We start from the raw sequence: 21,729 nt of genomic DNA, 5'->3' as shown, positions 1-21,729 counted from the left end.
CGCCGGGGACCCGCGCCCGGCCCCGCCGTGCCCGCCTGCAGCGCGGACGACTCACAAAGTTGCCTAGAGCGCGGGGGCCGAGCGGGGAGCAGCCGCGCTCGGGCTCCGATGGGGGCGGGCGGCCGGAGCTGCGCGGCCCGTGGGGATGCAGCAGCAGTCGGGAGGCGCGGCCGACAGTAGACGGAGGCGCTGCGGGGCCACGGCGGCCGAGGCCAGCGGGCTTGGTGGCGCCCAGACCTGAGCGGGGTTCACCAGGCTCAGCGCGCGGCCCTCCCGACCGGCGCGCGAGGACCCGGGGCGCGTCAGAGCGAGCGCGGCCGGAGCGCGGAGAGCCAGGGCCCCGCCGGAGAGGCCCCGCCCGCCGTCGCTTGCACCTCCCTAAAAATAACTCGGCCCGCCGGGGCCAGCGCGAACCGCGATCGTTCCTGAGCGCAGCCGGCCAGTCCGCCGAGTCCGACCCACGGGCAGCGAGCGGCTCGCGAGGAGGAGGGCAGCTCCGGGCTGCACGGACCCTTCGTGCTGTCTGCGCCCGGGCCCCGCGCCTGGGCTGGTTTGCCTCGGGCAGTGGCGCTCCTGGGCCGGCAGGCCGGCGAGTGTGTGGAGCGGTCCCGGTGCGCCCCGCAGGGGGAGATGGCGTCTTACGTGGATAATAGCTTCCGCCAAGCGGTGATGAAGAACCCCGCCGAGAGGACCCCCCAGGTGAGAAGCGCCTCCAGCTGGGGTAGGGTTGGTGCCTGCAGACTGCGCCCTTCCAGTGCCCGGGCACTCCTCTGCCTGGGAAGCATCGCATTCCCCCCTATCCAAGACTTCCCCTGTCCCAACTTCCAAGGGCATTCTTTTCAGACGTTCTGCGAGTGTTGTCCTTTCCTCTGCTGTCCTTTACGCTGCGCTCGCTGTAGCTGACCTTGCCCCGTGCGTTTGCTGGACTAGTTGCCCATAGGGTTTGTCTCTCTTCGGCCTCACTCCCCTGGGGCTCTGAATCTCTCAGCTCCCCTTGGCCAGGTACTGTTGTCACCCAGACTGCAGGCTCAGTTATTCCATTGCATGTATCCCATCTTTAGAGTTTAGGGGTGTTTAATGAGCAGACTCATCGAAGTGGGCCTTACAAAATGAAACACTCGAAGTGCCTGTCTTTATTTACTTTTTTTAAAAGAGGAAAGGTGGTTTTCCACCGGAGGAAAAAAAGTTGACAGCTAGGCTAGAGCTTTTAATTCCAATTGCAGATATAACTGCAGAATAGGCTTATTCAACCCCTTCTCGCAGGGCAGATTGTTTTGGTTTGCACAACATGGTCAAAATTAGATGAGTGGTTAACCTTTATACATTTGTTTATCCTCAGGTTTCTTTTATTTTTAAATGGAGGGATTGCAGGTGGGTTGGATTTGGTTTTTATAAGGTTGGACTAGCGAGGGAGGAGTGTTATAAAATGTGGTTTGTTTTCCTTTGCTTACTTGATAGTGACGTATATTCCTGAATGTGGGGATGGTGGCTACAGGGGATCCTGCTTGCCAGCCCTGTAGGCAAAGAAGATCTACAGATCCTTGGGACCAGCAAATACAGAGAGGATCTAATACTTGAAGAAAAGTTGCTTTGCTTGTCCAATGCTGGGTACCATCTCTCCAGATCCAAATGCTGCCCGTCTCTGAGGCTGATTATTTAGTGTGCAAGAGAATAAAATAGAATCTTCCCTTTGCCTTGGGACAAGCCCCAAGAACGGCTCCTGGTACTGTTTTTTGATGGTTTTCCTTTTGCTTGATGGAGCTGTCACGTGGGGTATGTGTTGCATAGATGACATTTGCCGAAGCTGTGGAAGCTGTGCCATAGTTTTGAGAACGGTCATTTCAGTGTTTCCGGAAAGTTCCTATTCTAAAGGGCAGTTTTTACCCGGATCTGGGCATGCCCTCCTTTGATCTGGTCCATTTCTCGTGCCTTCGTTGCCAGTATTTGTTAAATACTGACACTTGTACCCTAGAAAAGACACTAACTAGTTTCTTTCAAGGATCTCTCAGTTCCTTTCGAGAACAGAGTTTGAAGTGAAATTACACATGCAGAGGCTATTGTAGCCTCAAAGGACTGGTCAGAAAGTGATGTCAGAGACTTGTAGTAGAACTTAGGGCTGGGAGGTGTGCTAGGTTGATTGGTTAGAAGAACAGTGAAATCTACTATGGTGTGTGTGTGTGTGTGTGTGTGTGTGTGTGTGTGTGTGTGTGTGTGTGTTTAGGGTTGGGGAGTTGGGGCAGGGTGGGTCACCAGACAAGTCTGGAAGAGACAGACCTAGACGGCCTGTGGACTGGCCAAGTAAATGGACTGTTTTTCGGTTTCCCTGTTGGTGCCAGTGGGATGGGATGTAGAAACCAAGCCAACAGAGGCCTCTTGGCCCAGTGAGACTTTGGGTGGGTTACCACTTATCCTAGGAGCTAAAAGCTCCATTGAGACTCTGGGAGCTGTCTTTTTCCCCACCTGACCCCAGGAGAAGCAAACAGAGAAATCTGCCAAACACAGTGGACATCCTCCAGTGTTAGCCTTGGTAACTTTCGTGTTCATTTGGTTTTCGCTAGGGCAAGCCTCCCACCTTTGTTTATAGTTTTAAAAGAGCAATTGATTGGAAATATGAGTGTTTTGCCATCCTTACCCAAGTTGTCAGAAGTAATCCACCCAGGCGTCGGAGATCCCTTTGAGTAGGACGCATGTGTGTTGGTCCACCTGTGGGAACTTTTCCATACGCAGTATATTCTCATGGATGCTTGCCCGTTTTTTTGTGTGTGTGTGTGATATAATTAAAACAACATTTTTGTATAGCTTGATACGACTGGAAGAGCAAGAATTAGGGAAGCTTTGCTGTGGAGTATCCTATTTCTGAGGGCCGGCGTTGATGAAGGAGTTTATGTGACAGGCAAAACCAGAAGGTTCTTGAAAAGAGCGAATGAAAACATTTATTTACTTTTTTATTCTTTTTTTTCCCTTTTATTTATTTTTACTGTATGTGCATTGGTGTTTTTGCCTGCATGTATGTCTGTATGAGAGTGCCAGATCTTGGAGTTACAGACAGTCGTGAGCTGCCATGTGGGTGCTGGGAATTGAACCCGGGTCCTTTGGAAGAGCAGTCAGTGCTCTTAACCGCTGAGCCATCTCTCCAGCCCCTACTTCTTTATTCTTGCTGGGTTCAGCTCCTCCTCCTTTCCCTAGCTGGCCTCCATCCTTTACCAGAGGCGCCGAAGACAAGATCTGGGTTTAGGTTAGTGAGTTGCTTCAAAGTAATTTTGACAACTACACTGGTGTAGTTGGTGAATATTGATTGCATCTGGGCGGGAGAGTCTTAAGAACTTGGACGCTGAATAATTTTTCCTGAGTCAGGTGTGGTGGGTGCAAGCGTGTAATCCCAGCACTCAGGGAGGCAGAGGCAGGCGGAGTTCCAGGCCAGCATGGTTTACAAAGAGTCCAGGACAGCCAAGGCTATATAGAGAAACCCTGTCTCGAAAAACAAAAATAACCCGACCAAACAAACAAACAAACAAACAGATGTATCTGGAAAGTGGCAAGCCGGTCTAGGCATGCTACAGGAAATGGGGGGATAAGGAGAAACACAAGAACAAATTATCACCTGAGATTTTAGCCAAGAAGCGTCCACTGTTTCACCTGATATCCTTAGCCGAGGAAAAGGCTTTAATCCAGTGTTTACCCTGTACTGTGTGCCTGGAACCTTGTCCTGCTTCTACTCAATGGGGCACTGTATCCTAAAGTAATGTACTCCCTTGAGAAGAATGAGCAGTAAACATTCTGTGATACTTTTCAATGCACCCCTGTTGAAAAACAGGACTGCTGAGTAGCTGCTTTATTCAATGAGTTGGGTTTATGTCTTTAATCACTTAAATGAGAATTGTGGTCACCAAGGTAATTTAATGAAGTAAAAGATATAAATAAATTACAAACAGCATTATACCCCAAGGCTTCATACAGTAAATTTTTTTTGTTAAACTATTTCATTAACTTGTTGAATTCAGGCTCATTGAAATTGCTTCTGTGGTGTATTTAAATATTTACTTTCAATACGGTATGTGTAAAAGAAATAATCCCATATCTTACTTTATTTTTCATCATCATCATCATCATCATCATCATCATTATTATTATTATTATTGCTAACCTTTTTGGCTTAGTTGCTAATGCTCAGGAATGCAGGCTATCAGAGGACTGAAGAGTACAGAACATAGTTTTTTTTTTTTTAAAGTCACTCAGTGGAATTCATTGTGAGTCTTATTGACAGCTGAGCCAAGACAAAGTAGATCATCGCGACAAACTGAAAATGTGTTGTTGAATCTACCCAGCTTAGCCAATGGTGCTGCTGAGTGTCTGCTGCTGGCCGGCAGGATGCTTGTGGCCTGGGAGCTTCCCAGTTGGAATAACAGCATAGCACACACTGCTGGTCCAGGAAAGGCCAAGGTTCACAACCTAACCCAAGTAGGGTTTCTGTTGAATGTTTCACTCTGTAATTGTCAGGAAAAACAAAACAAAACAACAAAACAAAACAAAACTCCAAACACCAGCAAATCTTTCTGAACCCCGGAATTAAGGGGCTTATCTACGTCTAAGTATAATATATATATGACATAACTTGTCAAATGTAATACTATTTTTTTGATGCATAGTTAATAGTATTTCTTGAGCCATAATTGCAGTGTGCTTTTTAAACATAGCCCTGTTGGGAGAGATGATGGGATAGGGGAGTTCTGAAGTTTATTAGGCAAAAAGTGTGTGATGTGGGATCCTGCTGGCTGCTGGTTGATACGTTGTAATAGTGGTTGTAGCTAGTGTTTGGAAACAGTTGCTACACTTTCTGTAAATCCTCTTTGTGTCATGGGAACAAATACCCTAGGTCACTTAAGAGCAGGTTTGTTTTGGCCCAGCTGTAGAAGTATACCATTAGGTAGGCCTGCTGCTTTCAGGACTCTGGTGGGCTTGCAGGTCGTACGGCAGCAAGTGCCCATCTATTGGTCAGTAAGCAAAGGGAGAGGAAGGGGCTGGAGGCCTCAGAGCTCTTTTCCAGCACTGGTGACCTTCGAAACCTCCCATTAGTCCACCACCTCCTGCATCTTCTTCCACCTCCCAATAGTGCCTTTGTGGGACAAGCCTTCAGCAGGCCTTGAGGGACCCTTCAGCATCCAAACTATAGCTGTAGCACACTCCTCAGTGCCATGCTTTGCTTAGCTGATGTTGGCACCTTAGGAATAGGGGAGACTTGTAGCACTTGTATCATCCATTGGTAGCTTTGTTAGAGCTAAAGGTTAGAGAGCATGCTAGTGTGTAGTGTACACCCATCACTTTTTTTGCGGGGGGGGGGGGGGGGGGGAGTAAACGGACTGTCATGTTAACTGTGATGATTTTTAGGGGAAAAGACCTCCCCCCCTTTTTTTTTCCTGATCTTACATGATAACTCACTATGTACTGAATTGTGTGAGTGCTGCTTACTACAGTTGGGTACTTCCGTTTTCTCTCTCAGTCTTTGAAAAGTTATGTTTAGTGCAGTGTTGGTGGGCCGTGGTTTGTGGAGGGGCAGGTTCGGAAGTAACATCATCCACAAATGTGTTGGGCTGCATTCTTTCTTGTCCTTGGATGCATGTGGCCTGCTCACTGCAGGTTCGTTTTGCTTGTCATGGCTTTTTGGTTCTTGTTTTTGAGGCAAGCTTTCACCGCGTAGCCCAATCTGGCCTATAAGTCTTGATGCCTCAGCTGCTTCCTTGTGATTGCTGGCGTTCCAGGGCTATAAGGATGTGCTGCTATGTTTGGCTTCATTTATAGTAAACTTTTTACTGGAGACAGTTGTATAAGGTAGAAATGCTTTGTACCCTTTTGTAAGTGGTATCTGGTAAAGCTGTAGTGCAGTGTTACCACTAGGATTGTGGCATGATTCACTGACAGGGCAGAGCAATTGCTGTATAACAAAGGAAACAAAGGAATTTCCACTTGTCATTTGTTTGTTTGTTTGTTTGTTTTCTTTATTCTTTTTCTTTCTTTCTTTCTTTTTTTTTTGAGACAGCAGGGTCTTGTGTAGGCCACGCTGATCTCAGAATCAGCTTGGTTAGCTTGATGTGCCATCCTAGGATTTCTCCATGGTTTTAATAACCACTTCCACCCATACCTCTGGCAACTAATAATCTGCTTTTTTCCCCTATAATTTTGTTGTTTCAAAACATTGCATAGATGGAATCATTCGGTGTGGGACTTTCTGGGACTGACTTCGCATTTCTACCATTGTCACTAAATGATTTGGCCCTAAGTTCCTAAAGTACCAGTGATCTCTGGTATCGGCCAGATGGATATAAATTGAGACGGTGAAGAGGGAACACTATAATGTTCATGAAACATAGGCCAAAGGTTACGTCTTGGATGAGCAGTAGTTGTCATAATGTGAGCATGTGGGATGGCTGTAGACTGCTGTAATTTTTTTTTTTTTTTTAGTAGTAATGCAAGTAGTAAAACTAGCCTTAGTCATTCTGGTCTTCCATTCAGGAAATCACTTGATGTACATCAGGAAATCTTACGGACACATTATAGGCCTTCCATGTCTGTTTGAAGACCTGAGAGAATGACCAGAGCTGCAGACATTGCCAAAACTTTGTACTTCTTCTTATATACTTTCACACCTATAATAAAATTTAATTTATAAATTAGACCCAGAAAGAGATTCACAATGATAACTAGTAATAAAATAGAGTGGTTATAGCAATATGCTATAATAAAATTGCCAGCATGGCTACTCCTGTGCTTTGGGACTGCTATTAAGTAAAATAAGGTTCTTGGAGTTAAATACACTGCATTTTCACCAATGGTCTGTCCGAAATAGAGAGTTTCTTTAATGCAGACAGTGCATTCTGCAGTGGATCTGGTAACTCAGATGGGTGCAGGCTACATACAGATCAGGTATACCCAACAGATGGTGACTCTTGTGGCTCCTTCTGCTTGTTAGAACTGAGAAGCTCTAGCAATGAGCTGTCCATACATCAGTGTTTCCTGATACGATGCACAGAGGACGTGAGTGCTGTTTGACTAGAGGAGGCTGAGTGAGGCTCTCGCACTCCTGTGGAGTTGGATGCCAGACTGTTAACAGGCAACAGCCAGTCACAGTTCCTGGGTGAAGATTCTCTCTCAAAACTGACAACACACACACACAGACACCACACACACACACCACACACACACACACACACCACACACACACACAGACACCACACACACACACACAGACACCACACACACACACCACACACACACCACACACACACACCACACACACACACACACACACACACACACACACACACACACACACACAGGAATAGTCTGTTTGAATGAAGGTCTGATCCTCCTGCTTCTGGACTCACCTGTCTCCTACTCTCATCTTACCATGGACGCCCTGGAATCAGAGACTCCTGTGACCCTACCTGGCTTTACATGGCTTCTGGTGATTTGAATTCAACACTTGCCATCTTTCTAGCCCCTGTATAGCTTTTCTAGACTACATTTTTCAAAACTGAACGTTCAAGAAAGGATGTATAACCTTTGGAGCCCTTTTGTGACCCTGGAGAAGAACTACCAAACTATTAATCCTTTTTGTGATTAGAGATTTAATTTTAGTGAAGAGCCCAGTATCTTTCATCTTAACTTTTATTTTTCTATTTCTATGGTGCTGGGAATTGGTTTTTCTAATTTGGTACCTTGTGCTATATAGCGCAAACTCTGCCACTGAGTTCTATTCCCATTTCTGTATTTCTTTTTCTGTTTATTTATTTAGTCACTTTACAGCCTGATCCCAGCCTCTGACTTCTTTCCTCCTATTCCCACCGTCATGTCCCCCCTTGACTTTGTTTTTTTTTTTTTTTTTAAAGATTCATTTATTTATTATGTATACAGTGCGCATCAGATCACACTATAGATGGTTGTGAGCCACCATGTGGTTGCTGGGAATTGAACTCAGAACCTCTGGAAGAACAGACAGTGCTCTTAACCACTGAGCCATCTCTCCAGCCCAACTTTGTATTTTTGAAACAGGATCTTACTAAGTTGCCCAGGGTAACCTTGAACTCACTATGTAGTCCAGGCTACCGCTTAGTCCTGCCCTGGCTGCTGCTGCTCCATCGGGTCCTCATAGTGACTCTCTTATGGCTACCTTCTCATGGAGACCATCTCCTCCTGGTCCTCCTCTTCCTCCTGGGATTGCAAATCCTGCCTCAACTCTCCCGCCTAGCTGTTAGCTGTTCAGCTCTTTATTAACCAATCAGAGGTGATGGAGAACAATTTTTACACAACATTCAGAGATGCTTCATAATAATGACAAAGCCCACATCCTGGCTGCAACCAGATCGCTAGTCACAGAAATCAGCATCTGAAAACACAGCCCACAAAACCAGCTCCCAGCAAGTGCCACCAGGCCTGATTTCGTTCGTTTTGTTTTTTAGATTTATTTTATTAATATTACTTTTAAAATGTGTTTTGTCTGCATGTATGCATGTGTACTACGTGCATGTCTTGTGTTCATGGAGACCAGGAGAGATGTTTGTTTGGAACTGGAATTACAGATGGTTTTTAGCTGCCTTGAGTGTAGGGTGTGAGCTGCCATGCTGGGCTTAAGGATATAAGCATGTATACCTACAGATATGTATATATATTTAAATGAAAATTTTTTGTTTGATAGTTTTACTGACTATACTTGTGGGAACAAATGAAAAAGAAAACTTCAGGCCAGGCTTTGAAAGTGACTAAAGTCTTATAAAGAATGAAAACCGTATAATAAACTTTGAGCTGTGAACAAAATCTACTTAGCAGGTGATTGTTTTTATATAATTAATCATTTGAACTCTGCAAAGCAAAACATTTTTGAGTTTGTTTTCCTCTCTGAGCTACATTGCATAGGCTTACAGACTTCACTTTTAGGCACAGTCTCCCTGTGTAGCTGGCCTTGAACTTGTGATTCTCAGCTCACCTTCCACAGTGCTGGGAATACTGGCCTATACTGCTCCACCAGTAATGAGTGGTTCCCAATGTTAGTGGTATTGGGAGTTGAACACAGGGCTTCTCCCTTTTATCTGATTGGTCTCATTCTTTGTTTTTTTTGAGACTTGATCTCTTGCAGTCCATGTTGGCCTTGAACTTTCTACATAGCTCAGGTGGGTCTCAAACGCCTGGTCTTGCCACCCAAGCTCTGGATTTCAGGCATGCACTGCCATGCCCAGCGACCTTTTCTTTTAACCACATTCAAATTTATTAGAGAATGCATGTAAAAATATTTGAGTCATAGCCTTAATTATGTTTTTTAGGTACTGTGTTGAGAAACTACTTGATTGTATTTATGCATTTTCAAGCAAGTAGTATTAAATGAGTATTAAAAACTGATGAGTTGAAAAAAGTTGAAGTACAGTATCATAAAATACAAGAGTTGAGGTAAGGGAGTTTTAGTTTGTTTCCATTTACTGGTATCCAATATCCCACACTTTGTAGAGCTGAAAGAAATTGACGGTCTAGCTTTGGAGACAGAGATCTTACGCATGCTTATTCCGTGGACTTGGGATACCACAGGCTCCTTTTAGACTTAGCCAGTGTACTTTGAGAACCAAACATTCTTTATTCCTAAATTTGAACCTCCAAACCTAATCTTCCTTGGAGACTTCAGTTGGGACGGGTGGGAATTCCTGTCTTGATTCCATTTTCTCTGGTGTGGTTTAAATCTATAGCACAGTTAAGAAAACTGGCAGGCATCATAGTCAAGCCATTTCACTTTAAAAGTCCCTGTTCTTAACTGTGAACTGGTGTGGCTGTTTTCCTTTATAATTACAAATTTATACTTTTAATTTGGTTCATGGAATTGTTTTGGTTTGTGTATTTCTTCCTGTAGTAGGGCAGTTGGATACTGGACACTGTTTATTGCTAGAGCCAGTTACTTAGCTTTGGTGGGGCTGAGGCTGAGGCTTTGGGACTTCAAGGACTAAGATACTCTTAACACACTGTGGCCCTGACATTGGCTGGCTATGTGCTTGTTTGGCAACTAAACTTGTTAAAATAAACGTAAGCTAGGTATCCTTTATTCTCACGTAACAAACAATATTTTACTTACGTACTTTATAAAAGTGGGAAGATGATAATCACAGAATAAATTGTTAACCTTCGCCCATCCTGCTAGTTGTGTTTTTGTCAAAGACTTTTAGGAGATTGTTATTAATTTAAAATTGTGTATACATGTATGTGTGATGTTGTCTTGTACCAAAGCTGGAATTACAGACGGCCGGTGTGAGGGCCTGACAAGGGCTCTGGGAACTGAATTAGGATCCTTTGCAAGAGCAGTGAGCTTTCTTGCTAAGCCCATCATTAAAGCCCAAGGAAAAATCACAGTGGGCAGAAATAATGACATCACAAACTCCATATCGTAAGATCGGGTATGTTAGGGTGTGGTAACGTAGTCTCTAGAGTGGAGTGTGTTAAACATGTTTGTCTTTACTACTGTTTTTCATCATTTGGCACTTATTATTCTGGTTGTACTTTTTCATAGGTAACCTTTTGTTACTACTTTATATTAATTACACTTTGTTCTTCTGTGTGGTTTGTAGCATAAGTTGATTAGGTAAACTTGAGTATCTCATTGATTACATTAGCATGACATTAGCCCACAAGTTGCCCAACACCGAACGTAGTGGCTGGTGGCCTTAATAAGAAATCTGAAGGTCAGCAGTGCCACACTGTGCTTAATGTGACTAAGGACCAGCTGATGACTAACTCCTCAGAGCACAGGCTCAAGGTTGTACACCAACCAGGAGAGGGAGGATTGAGAATCTTCTTGGCAAAGGTTTGTCATCATTCATAGTCGCATGAGCCCTTCCCCCGCCCCATGGCCTCCCTACTAGACAAATGCTTTACCACAGAGCCTTACCCGCAGCCCTGTCTTTATTTTGCAGGGTCTTGTGTAAGTTCTTATTGGCTAGAGCTTTGCTACCTGACACTCATGGCTGCAGAGGAGGTTGGCTATATGAGTGTTTTAAAGCCTCCATAATACAGAGGGGCAGGGAAGAAAGAGATTAAGATTAATGGATGCTATGAGCAGATAGTATTTGTCCAATTTACTTTGCATAAGAAATAGATGATTGTAGGACATTTATGCAGTGATTCTCCGGAGAGCGCTTTGAAAGTCTTATTGGATTAAAGAGCTGCATTAATGTAGCTCAGTAAAGGATCATGTGGATGTATTCAACTACTTGATTCTCTTAGGTATATGCTTATTTTCAGAATTTCAATCAGTGATTTAAAGACAGAGGTACATACATTAGTGGATGAGCAATATGTGTAAATATTTACTTATAAAACGTGGCTTGTAACTAATTTCTGTGATAATTGGTTTCTGAACATCTCATATATTGTTCTACAAATACAAAATCTAGACTTAGGGCTGGAGAGACGGCTCAGTCAGTAAAATGTATATGCACAAGGATCCACAGCACACACATTCAAAACAAAACAAAACAAAACAAAACAAAACAGCCAGGCTTGGTGACGTGCTTTGGGGCCCCAGTGCTGGGGCAACAGAGTGGGCAGGTCCCTGAAGCTCACTGGCCAGCCATCCCAGTCGAGTTGATGACTCAGAAGATAAGGTGGAGAGTGATCAAAGGATGTACCGGAAGTCAACCTTTGACCTCCACACACATGAGCTCATACTCCTGTGAACATGTACATGTACCATACACGAACACACACAGAGAAGAGAACATACTGGCTTGTGGTATTTCTAAATCACTTCCCTTTATTTCAGATTTATTCTTTTTTTAAATTGTAAATCCCCCCCCCCCCCCCCCCCCCCGCCCTAATCCATCTCTCTCTGTGCCTCCCTGCCTTTATCTTTGCCCATTGCTATGGTTGAACCTGAGGGTTCACCCATGGTCGGCAAATGTTCTACTTAGCTATATTGTCAGCCCTTTTCTTGCCTTTAATCTTGAGACAGTCTCACTGCGTTGCCCATTTTGGCTCACTCTCTAGCCCAGGCAAGCCTTGAACTTGCCGGATGCCCGCCTCAGGTTCTGAAGTAGCTGATTTTGGGGATTTACAGGCCTGTGCTACAAGCATGGCCTGTTTCCCCCTCCCTCCCCCCCCCCTCTTTCTCCCCCCCCCCATGTGCATGTGTGTTACTGATATTTCTGCTTGCAGTGTATCCTGCTATAAAGGTTTTCCTGATAACACCAGGACATATGTATGTATATATGTATATGTATATATACATATATACAGGTACACATATATGTATGTATTGTTCTTGGTGGTTTATAGTGGGATTAGTTAATTTGCTATCAGAAGCTAATGGCTAAGAAAGGCTACTGGTAGAAATAGAGGCCTTAGATCTCACTAATTGCTTTCTTGTCTAAACAAGGACCATGTTTCTGGCATATCCACCAAAACATGGTTTCTGAAAACAGAATATGTAAAGTGATAAACTACACCCTTCCTTAATACTCCTGATCTTTAGCAGATTAACTTGAAGCTCACCAATTAGCCTTACTAGACTAGAGCTTATTGGGCTGGCATCTGTCTTCATCCTCAAGGCTCAGTGCCAAGTACCTCTTAGGCAAGATTGGCATTAATACATGCTAAGGACTGGGTCTTGCTTTCCTTGAGACTTGATGGATGCAAGGAAAAAATTATTATGGACTTCTTTATTAATAGCACATTAAATAAAGCCAAAAAGGAACAGTGACTTTTGGCTCAGCTTTTATACAAGTGTTCTTTATAGACATAAATAGCAGCAGGGGCTAGGGAGGAGGCTCAGTAGAACAGTGCGAGAAATTTTATTAGGACATCCATTTATCCATACCAGTAAGCAACAAGACTTCTTTGGAAGATATATGTATGTTTCTGATTACCCCATTAATATTTGCATGTCAGTCAGTCTACAATTTAAAACATCCTCAACAGCAAAATGACCCTCGGAAGACTTCATTTTCTAGGAAACAATCAGAAAGTGGGAATCTAGGAACAGAAACTAAGTTTTCTAATTTAGTCATGTTATTAATTTAAAACATTCTTTGTAGCAATCAAAATATAAAAATAATAAGTTTACAGTTCTGGAACATAGAAGTGACACAGGAGCCTAGAAGAACCGGTACTTCATTAAATGCTAGTGGAAACACCCCACACGGGACAGCTTCAAGATAATCTGCACGGAGGTGACTGATCTTACAGGGAGGCAGCTGCTTAACAAGGGGAAAAACCCTTGGATCGCAGTTTTCATTTGTGTTGTGTTCATGTATGTGCGCATGTGTCTGTGGGTGCAAATGCATGTGGAAGCCAAAGGTTGGCACCGGGTGTCTTTCTCCATCACTCTTCTACACCTTTCTTTTATTAGAAAAGAGGAATTCACCAATAAAAACACAGATGGAATCCCAAGTCTAGTTTGGACTCCCGAGGAAAGGAAATGAGTACCAAAGGTAGATGAAGTGAATGTCTCCATGTATTTGGGACAAACCCAGCAAATGCTGAAAAATTAATTAATCCCTTTGACGGAGGTGAGCTGACTATGGCACACCGCGCAGCTTGGGTTTGTGTGAGGTTCCTGGGGCACTTAAGCTCTCTGTCCAAATCTGAGGCTGCTCTCACCTCACAGACTGAGCTGAGCTTTGACAAGCCAGCCTTGCCTCGTAAAGATCTTGGGATAAAGTTCCACTCATGCCCCCCAAAGTGGAGACTTCCTTCATGTGACTAGCTGGTGGGTGAGGAACGGGCATGTCACAGTTGAGGGCAGCTCACCCTGCTGACCTGACTGTACGGGACAAACACTGTCTTTGTCTTGATGTTTGATTATAGTCTCCGTATTGTAAATTCGTGTTCTTTGGTACATGTTGCTTATTTCATTCCTTATTTATCTCAGGGCAATTTAATTTGATAGGTTTATTTTTGTTTTTCTTTTTTTCATTTCACTGAAATAAACAGTTTACTTGTTAGCTGAATAAAATTGGTAATACGAAATCAGATTCTATGCACATTCATTAGCTTTGATTTTTTTTTTTTTCTTTAATGGCTTCCCAAAGAAATATGTTAAATTTAGTCTTTCGTGTTGCCAATAACAGTAAAAGCTTATGATTTGTTTGAGTTGAGTATGCAGAAGTTACCTGTTTAAAGGGAAGAAAGCCTTGGCAGAAGTCAGGGTACTTTTGGAAAAACAGTTCAGCAGCCGAGGGATGAGTGTGAAAGTCAAAGACAGCGGCGAGGCGCTCGAGGACTCCCAACATACCCCATCTGGACTGCATAGGTTAAACTCACAGGTGCTTAGAAGTGGAGACAGGTCTATACCAGTTTTAATGGAAACGCAGATTTGGGAGGAAGAGGGACCAGCAGTGGCTTAGGTTCTGCCTCAAAATGCATGATGATATATTTTTCTTCAATTTTGTGAATTTGGATGGTCAGTTACGACAAGAGGAAAGGATAGGTTCGTGGGCACTTTTGTACCTAGTAATGTTGCCAGAGACTGGTTGAGGAGGTGAGGAAGGCAGCAGAAGGAGATCGGCGGGAGTTTGAGGCGAGCGTGGATGTGGGCCTTTACAGTTTTCTTTTGCCTTTTGTTTTGTTGTGCCTCCTGTTGCCAGTGTGTCTCCTGAGCCTCAGAAGAGAACGTTAGCTTCTGCAGGACTCATCTTCTGTAATTATAGCTTGATGTCTGAGCTGAGAAACGGTAAGAAGTAGATAAAGCAGCATGGCATAATTTCACTATTATTTAGAAATAGCAGAAATAAAGCTCTTTTGTCTTAGTCTTTTTCGCCCCGAATATGGCCAGGGAAGGACCAAAGCTTTAATAATTTATATAAATACCTCTTGGCCGATATTGTAAATACACTCTGGAGAAGAGGGAACTGATTTCCAAATTAGCATTTGGTTCTGTTTTTTATTATTATTAGTGTTATTAATTTGATTTTTTTTCCTTCTTCTTGGTTACAGAGCCTATGTAGCCCAGACTGACTGGAACTCTTCATCCTCCTGCCTCAGGTTCCTGAATGCTGGGAGTACAGGTGTGTGCCACCACTCAGCTCCAGGGTTATCTTTATGAACAAAAGAACACAAAGGTTCTTATGCCATCAGGCGTCTGTCTGTCTTTCCTTTAACTCTCTATCTAATTGACAGCCAATGTGGTTATTTCCAGGTCATAACTTTACTCACAGGAAGGAAACATTTCTGTCCAGGTTATTTCCTGCTTTTCTGGCCTTTCTTGAACTTATCTAGGTTTTTTCCCAAACTTTAAAATAAGTGAATGGCCTAACACAGCTTCCTGAATTAGGCTTTCCTTATTAAAAACAAATAGCCTATCACATAAACCAGGCCTTGGTATCTGGCATGTACCAGATGCTCTGCTCAAGAGCGATGCTGTACTATACTCCAAAACCTCCTGGTTTTCATTTACCCAGTGGTCAGGTTATCTTATAGCTGCTTAATTACAATGATTGTGGGCATATTGTCAAAACCTTCAAATTGAATTCAGAGATAAGAATTTGCTCTTTTATTAAATTGTTTACATTTCTCTGTCTTGTACTCAAATAGCACTCCCCTGAGTTTATTTCCTATTCTCCTTGTAGTGTGCTGTTGGGAGGGGGGGGCATGTTTCATGTGCTGTGAGAGCATGTCTGTCTCTGTGTGCTGTGGGGTCTGTACAGCTTTACTTCTTGGCAGCCACAGAGATATCTTTTAAATAATTAGCATTGTAATTTGTACAGCCATTCCAATTAACTGTATCAATGAATGTCAGGAAGAGAGACGGTTCTGGTGGGATTTGGAGATGAGGACGTGAAATGATTTAGTTGAGAGAATGGGCTTTGTAATGGTTGGGCAAGCGCTGATAGAGTCTGGCCCACGTTGCATCATAGCAAATGCCAGGGAGAGACATAACCGCAGTGTTCGAAGCACCACACCAGCGTTTGTAAACACATGCTCCAGCGTTTACCTTCTTTCCAGCCACTTGAACCTTCTTCAGGGTGGATGATCAGGCTTTATATTTTTATATATTTATCTATGTTTCATCAGTTAGTTTTGAAAGCATGGTTAATGTAGTCTTGTGGAAAGGACTGAAAACTGATTTAGCTTAAGTCTTACCTCAAGTATAAGGATATATTTTTGTTGTATTCTGTTTTTTTTTTTCTTTTAAGGATGGGAATAAATAATAAACGTTGAATGAGTTTTCAAGAAGGTAACTGAAACACAATACAAAATAGCATGTGGAGAGAGGAAGACCCCCCAGCCTTTTCAGTTAGTGTGATGGAAAACAGCCTGTTACTCTCGTCACACTAGGTGGAAGTTTTTAGGAGAGAAGTAATGAGGTCTGATCCATGTAATTTACAATCGTCCCACTCCCACTATACCTTTTCTTATTTCTGTGGTACCTGGGTTCGAACCCAGGATCCTACGCAAGTTCTCTACCTCTGCAGCCTAGTCAGGCCTTAACTTTGGACTCCTCCTGTCCAAGATATCTGGGGTTACAGGCCTGTGCCTTGCAGTTCACCTTATAGTTTTCGTAAAATGTGATATATTCTGAATGATTTTGACTTAACCCTTTGCCAAATGTTTTTTAAAAGGCCTAATTCTTCTATTGTCTGCTTGAGAAGGCTACCAGACTTTCCCCAAGGTATTACTGTCTGTTTGCCATACTAATGCCAACACTCCGAGGTCTCTATCACCACCCAACCCTAACCAACCCAGCATTTATTAAACTATGGTATTGTCCTTAGCACAGCTTTAGTGATCCTGGGACTCACCATGTAGACCAGGCTGGGGCTTGAACTCATGGAGATCTCCCTGCCTTTGTGTCCTGAGTGCTGGAACCAAAGATGTATGGCACTACGCCTGTTCAATTTGTTCCTCTTTAAAGGGTTAGCGTCCACTTCTGCAGGACAAAGCATCCTGGTCATTTGGCCTAGGGGTTGAATGTCATGTATGGGATTATTTTATTATTCATGTTTCTGCGTGTGCATGTGTGTATGCAGGTGAACTTATGTGCATGTGGAAGCTAAAAGGTCTGTGTCATGTGTATTCCTCTGTTAACTCTACTGTATTTCTCTTTTTGAAGGAGACCCCTGTTTTGGGTAGGGTGGCTGTCCTAGTGCTGGGGTTAAAGATTGTGTCACCATGCCCAGCTCCTTTTCTGTGGCTTCTTGAGGTCTGAACTCATGTTCTCCTGTTACCAGTTGGACTTTGAGCTGGTTCTTTCCAGATTTTTGGCTTCTTACTCAAGAATGAAATAAGGACACACAGATTGCAGAGCTGCAAGGAAACTTGATTCAGTTTAGAATATATTGTCAGAGTGGCAGCAGCCACATGAATGAATATACTCCAGGATCGGAATTCTTGTTTGGTGGGGGTTTCCTTTTATAGTTGCTGAAGAGAAGGGGGGGCATGGTAGTGAAAGCGTATAGCATGATGGCTCTCTGTTGTCACTGGCAGGCTTAAATTACATAAGCCATCGTTTACTGCGTCTCATGGTGTGTCTGATTTTAAACATACACATTCCCAATTATGCATAGGCATAAGATGGCAAATTATGGGTTTCCCTAAATGCTCACGACGCAGAGGATAAAGTTTGTCTTATTCTGTGTGCATTGAAAACTAGGCTATGGATCGGCTCCCTACTTTTTTTTTTTTTTTTTTTTAAACAAAGAAACTGCCCATGAAAGAGGAGTTTTTGATGGTTGCCTACAGGAGGAGAGTCTTACTTTTGCTGGCAGTGTAGCCTTTGATACAGGTATGGATCCCAGGTTGTCAGCAGGGTGCCAGGTGCTAGCTAGAAGAGGGGTGTATGCACAGCACATGCAAGTGTGGATTGTAGGTTGTTAGAGGTTGTGTGCATAGCCCAAGCCAAGAGGAGTTGAGGTTGCTGTGCTATTCAGTATGCTTGTCTGCTTCGCTCGTGCTTTCACAGCAACCGTCTTACCCACTCACTGGCCCATCTCCCTGAAGCCGTTTATGCCTTACTGCTTTAGTTTGCATGTCTCATTATTTTGCATTTATCTACTGGTAGCAATGACTAACTATTAGGCATACACATTTTCAGGTAATCGTTTTTGTTTTCTATCTCTCACATCTTCCACTAACAGTTAGTATGTGACCCTCAGAAGTCTTTCCCTGATTCCTTAGTCCCTCACACTGTACTATTTCTAGTCCGCTCTTGGCTCTGTCCCTTCCATCCCTGGAGTCCAGCTCCAGGGTGCTGAATATCTGGGCTTCCGAAGGCCAGTTGCCCTGAGACCAATTTGATTCCCTTAGATTTTGAAGCAGTTAGAGCGAAGAAGTTTCTAGAATCTGAGGCCTGGAATTCAACCACTTCTTGGAACTCTAGGTGGAAAACTTGCTCTCTTCTAGGTGTTTCCTTCAAGGTGAGTGTAGTGTCCACCTAGATGGGGTTGGGGTGTCATGGGGCTGTGCTGGCTTAACTGTGGTGAGATATGGCCAAACCACTATGCAGAGTCAGATAGCTGGTATTACTTCAAGCCACAACCCAAGAAGCCTCTGAGGGCCTAGACTAGGGCCCAAAGGACCAGGAACATTGCTACTCTTTGCTCCCTGTACCCTGTGGGGCAAGACACTAGAGGGTTGATCTTGTCTATTAAGGCACCAAGAGAAGGTGATAAGGACCAACAACACACTCTGAGAAAACACAGGGCCCCACAGGTGGCCCTTCCTGTTCCTGCCCAGAGGTGAGAAGGCAGCATGCAGGCAAGACTGGGTTCGTCGCTGACTCCTCAGGACTTGAGGAGCCCATGTGTAGTTAAGTTATCTCTCCCTTTCATAAGGGCACAGAGACCCCCAGCCTGGCCTGAGAGTGAGAAAATAATGGTTGTTTTGTTTTGGGGGGAAATTTCAAACATCCAGACACAGAACTGAGTTGTTTTTCTTGGTTCTGGGGGGTCTTGGTGGTTTTGAGCACATTGAAGTGCACTGTGTTGCTGGGGAAGGGGGTGCCGCACTGTGCTCACTCACGGTAATGATATTAGTAATCTGGACATCCCTGAGGCAGGCCACAAGCTTCTTAGTTCTTGTTGAAGTGATTGTGTGGAGATTGTAGATGTCCTGGGAAATGGTCCCCGCAGATGGCAGGGATCCTCTGCACCTCCGTCTTCCTTATCACACCAGGTAGAATCTGCCCTTGGATGCTACTTCTTGACAGTATAGTAGTCTGCCTGGCCTCCTGAAGCTCAAACAGATGTTCTTGCCTCTTGTCAGTTTCTCACGGCAGGACCTCCTTGCAGTAAAGAAAAATGTCCACTTGCTCTTTGTAGCATGCTTCCTCTGTGTGTAGCCTTCCTGGCTGCTCCTTTAAACAGCAACATTTCTTGAGAGGGAAGCCATGTTCTTATTTTTCTTGTTTCTATAACACTGTAATTCTAAAGCAGTTCACAAACTTTTAAATGCATATGATGTGTACTAGAGATTGGCATAGGCAATGCCGACAGTGTTCAACCCAGTTTGCTGCAATGTACAGGGTTTAAGTCTGAGGAGATCAAACCATGACTTGGTGCATGCTAGGTAAGTGCTCTGCCACTGCGGGGTGACATCTGCAGCCTTGTTACTGATGACAGCAACGTGCTAGTCATGGTTGTAATTATCATAACAGTGAGTCAAAGTTGATTCTCATAGTCGCTTGTTTGGTGATAGTGATTCAGACTTTACTTAGTTGCCATGACTGGTTGTAAGTCACAGATACAATTCCACAGTCAGAACAGAAGTCTGCTGATGTTTTTATGAATTGCTTTTGTTTGATTCTGACACCTACCTTGTACTCTTCCTTCAAAGTTGGGAGATACCAGGCTGTATATTCACTTTCCTCTAAGACCCTGGGAGAAAAGGGAATTGGGATTAATAATGCTTTGGATTTCCTTTTGCCCCAGTTTCGCTGTAATAGTTCATTTGGGCTCTAACTTTAATTAGGAAGAGCTGCCCAAGGGGAGACTGGTGGGCTAGTCCAGACTCGGCCTGACCGTGACAACTTTCACTGGGTGATAGTTTTCTCAACTGCAAAAGTAGACACTCTTCGTTGTATCGCTTTTAATCATAATGCTAAATTGAGCTTATCTATGAGAAGGTATATGGCAATAGGAAGTGTACATGAGTGTGCTAAGGTCTTACTGTCATTGGCATAATGGGAGCATTCGTGCTCAAAGGAATTGTGAGAGATTCCTAGAGTGTAGGCTGAGTCCTTCAGTACTGGCTGGTAGCATCTGGCATGCACAGAGCTGTGTTCTAAAATTACTTCTTTATTTGGTTGTCCTGGTAAGTAGTTACTGGATTAGTTTATGCGTCCTTTAGGGTTAGAATAGGCTTCCAATTGAGTGTTATAAAGAGCTTTAGTGTTTTCAGACTTCAAGAAACCACCATGTAAAAAAGCATCTATAACGGCCGGGTGTGGTGGCGCACGCCTTTAATCCCAACACTTGGGAGGTCGAGGCAGGTGGATCTTTGTGAGTTCAAGGCCAACCAGGTCTACAAAGCGAGTCTAGGATTGCCAAGATAACACAGAGAAACCCTGTCTCAAAAAAACGTAAAAAACAGACAAACAAACAAATCTGACCAACCCAAACCAAACCTTCAGTGGTATATCTCAAGTAAGTAAGTTGGGTCATTTTGTCAAGAAGCTGGCTCCAAAGTTCCCCATTTTCAGGAGTCACTGAATATGTGTAGAATGCATATATCACTGTGAGTGTGCTCATTGTAATACATATTTCTAGAATGAAATATCTATAATTGTATGACATGAAAGTATATGATTTTCATCTTATTGTTGAGGTCAGTCATGATTCTGTATTTACATTTGAAGGTGGTTGTTAGGTATGGAGATAGCAAGTGTCAGCAAAACCAGGTGTGGTGGCTTATACCTTTGATTCCAGCAGAGGCAGGTGGATCTCTGGCAGTTAGAGGCCAGCCGGGTCTACATAGTGAGTTCCAGGACAGCCAGCACACAAAGAGAGATCCTATCTCAAAAGAAAACGAAAGTGTTGGCAGTACCAATGTCGGACAGGCTCCCAGTGTACATGTCTGTGTGTTGTGCACATGCACTGGCTGGAACCTGGGGCCTGGGGTAAACGTTTCAGCAATCAACCACATCCCCAAAACATGGTTCATACTCTCTGTTTGCCATTGGAAGGTCCAGCAGTGCACAGATCTGGATATTAGGTGTCAGGTAGTTTGAAGTTACCTCTAAGACGGAGGTGTTATGCAAATGTCTATTCCTTCATCAGGTCACCCCCATTGTAACAGCACGCACTGCTTTAGTTTGTCTGGTGTTTCTTCCTTCGGTGTTTGGTAGTATACAGTTCAGGGACAGCAGCCAAGGAAAGATGTGGGAAAGTGACCGGCACTAAGCTTTTGTCGTGTGCCAAGAAGTTGGTTGCATACTTGATTCCAGGAACACAAGAGTTACCATTTTCAGGTGACCTGTCTCATAAGGACACATAACTGTCTGATTTCAGTGTTCTTTCATTCTACAGTAAAACCGGGGATATGTTTATTTGTTGCTAATGAGGACTTCTAGAAAATGAAGTTTTTGTTGTTCTTGTTCTGATGATGTCTCCTGCATCGAAGGCAGGCTGGTTTTGAACTCCTTTAGTTAAGAATGACTTTGAACTTCTGACCATCCTGGTCCCACCCCCTTGAGGTCAAGGATGGCAGGTGTGTGCCTGATTTAGTCTGTGCTGGGGTTTGAACCCAGGCTTCGTGCATGCTAGAGAAGCA

The 21,729-nt window shown here is 43.8% G+C and overlaps 1 protein-coding gene across 3 annotated transcripts in view; it reads left to right on the top strand.

Annotated features, from left to right (window-relative positions):
- The first annotated feature begins 366 nt into the window (after nucleotides 1-366).
- Nucleotides 367-21,729, top strand: part of Rapgef2 (Rap guanine nucleotide exchange factor 2) — a 222,095-nt gene continuing 200,732 nt past the window's right edge. For all 3 annotated transcript variants that reach the window (XM_051157312.1, XM_051157313.1, XM_051157310.1), the window contains exon 1: nucleotides 367-699. In XM_051157312.1, coding sequence (XP_051013269.1) covers nucleotides 631-699 — 69 coding nt within the window. In that variant the 5' untranslated portion in view covers nucleotides 367-630. The remainder of the gene's footprint in view (nucleotides 700-21,729) is intronic.

The sequence above is a fragment of the Acomys russatus genome, chromosome 15 (genome assembly GCF_903995435.1).
Source record: "Acomys russatus chromosome 15, mAcoRus1.1, whole genome shotgun sequence".
Classification (NCBI taxonomy): Eukaryota; Metazoa; Chordata; class Mammalia; order Rodentia; family Muridae; genus Acomys; species Acomys russatus.
Note: the sequence above shows the minus strand (reverse complement) of the source record. Positions and strands in the feature narration are given on the sequence as shown.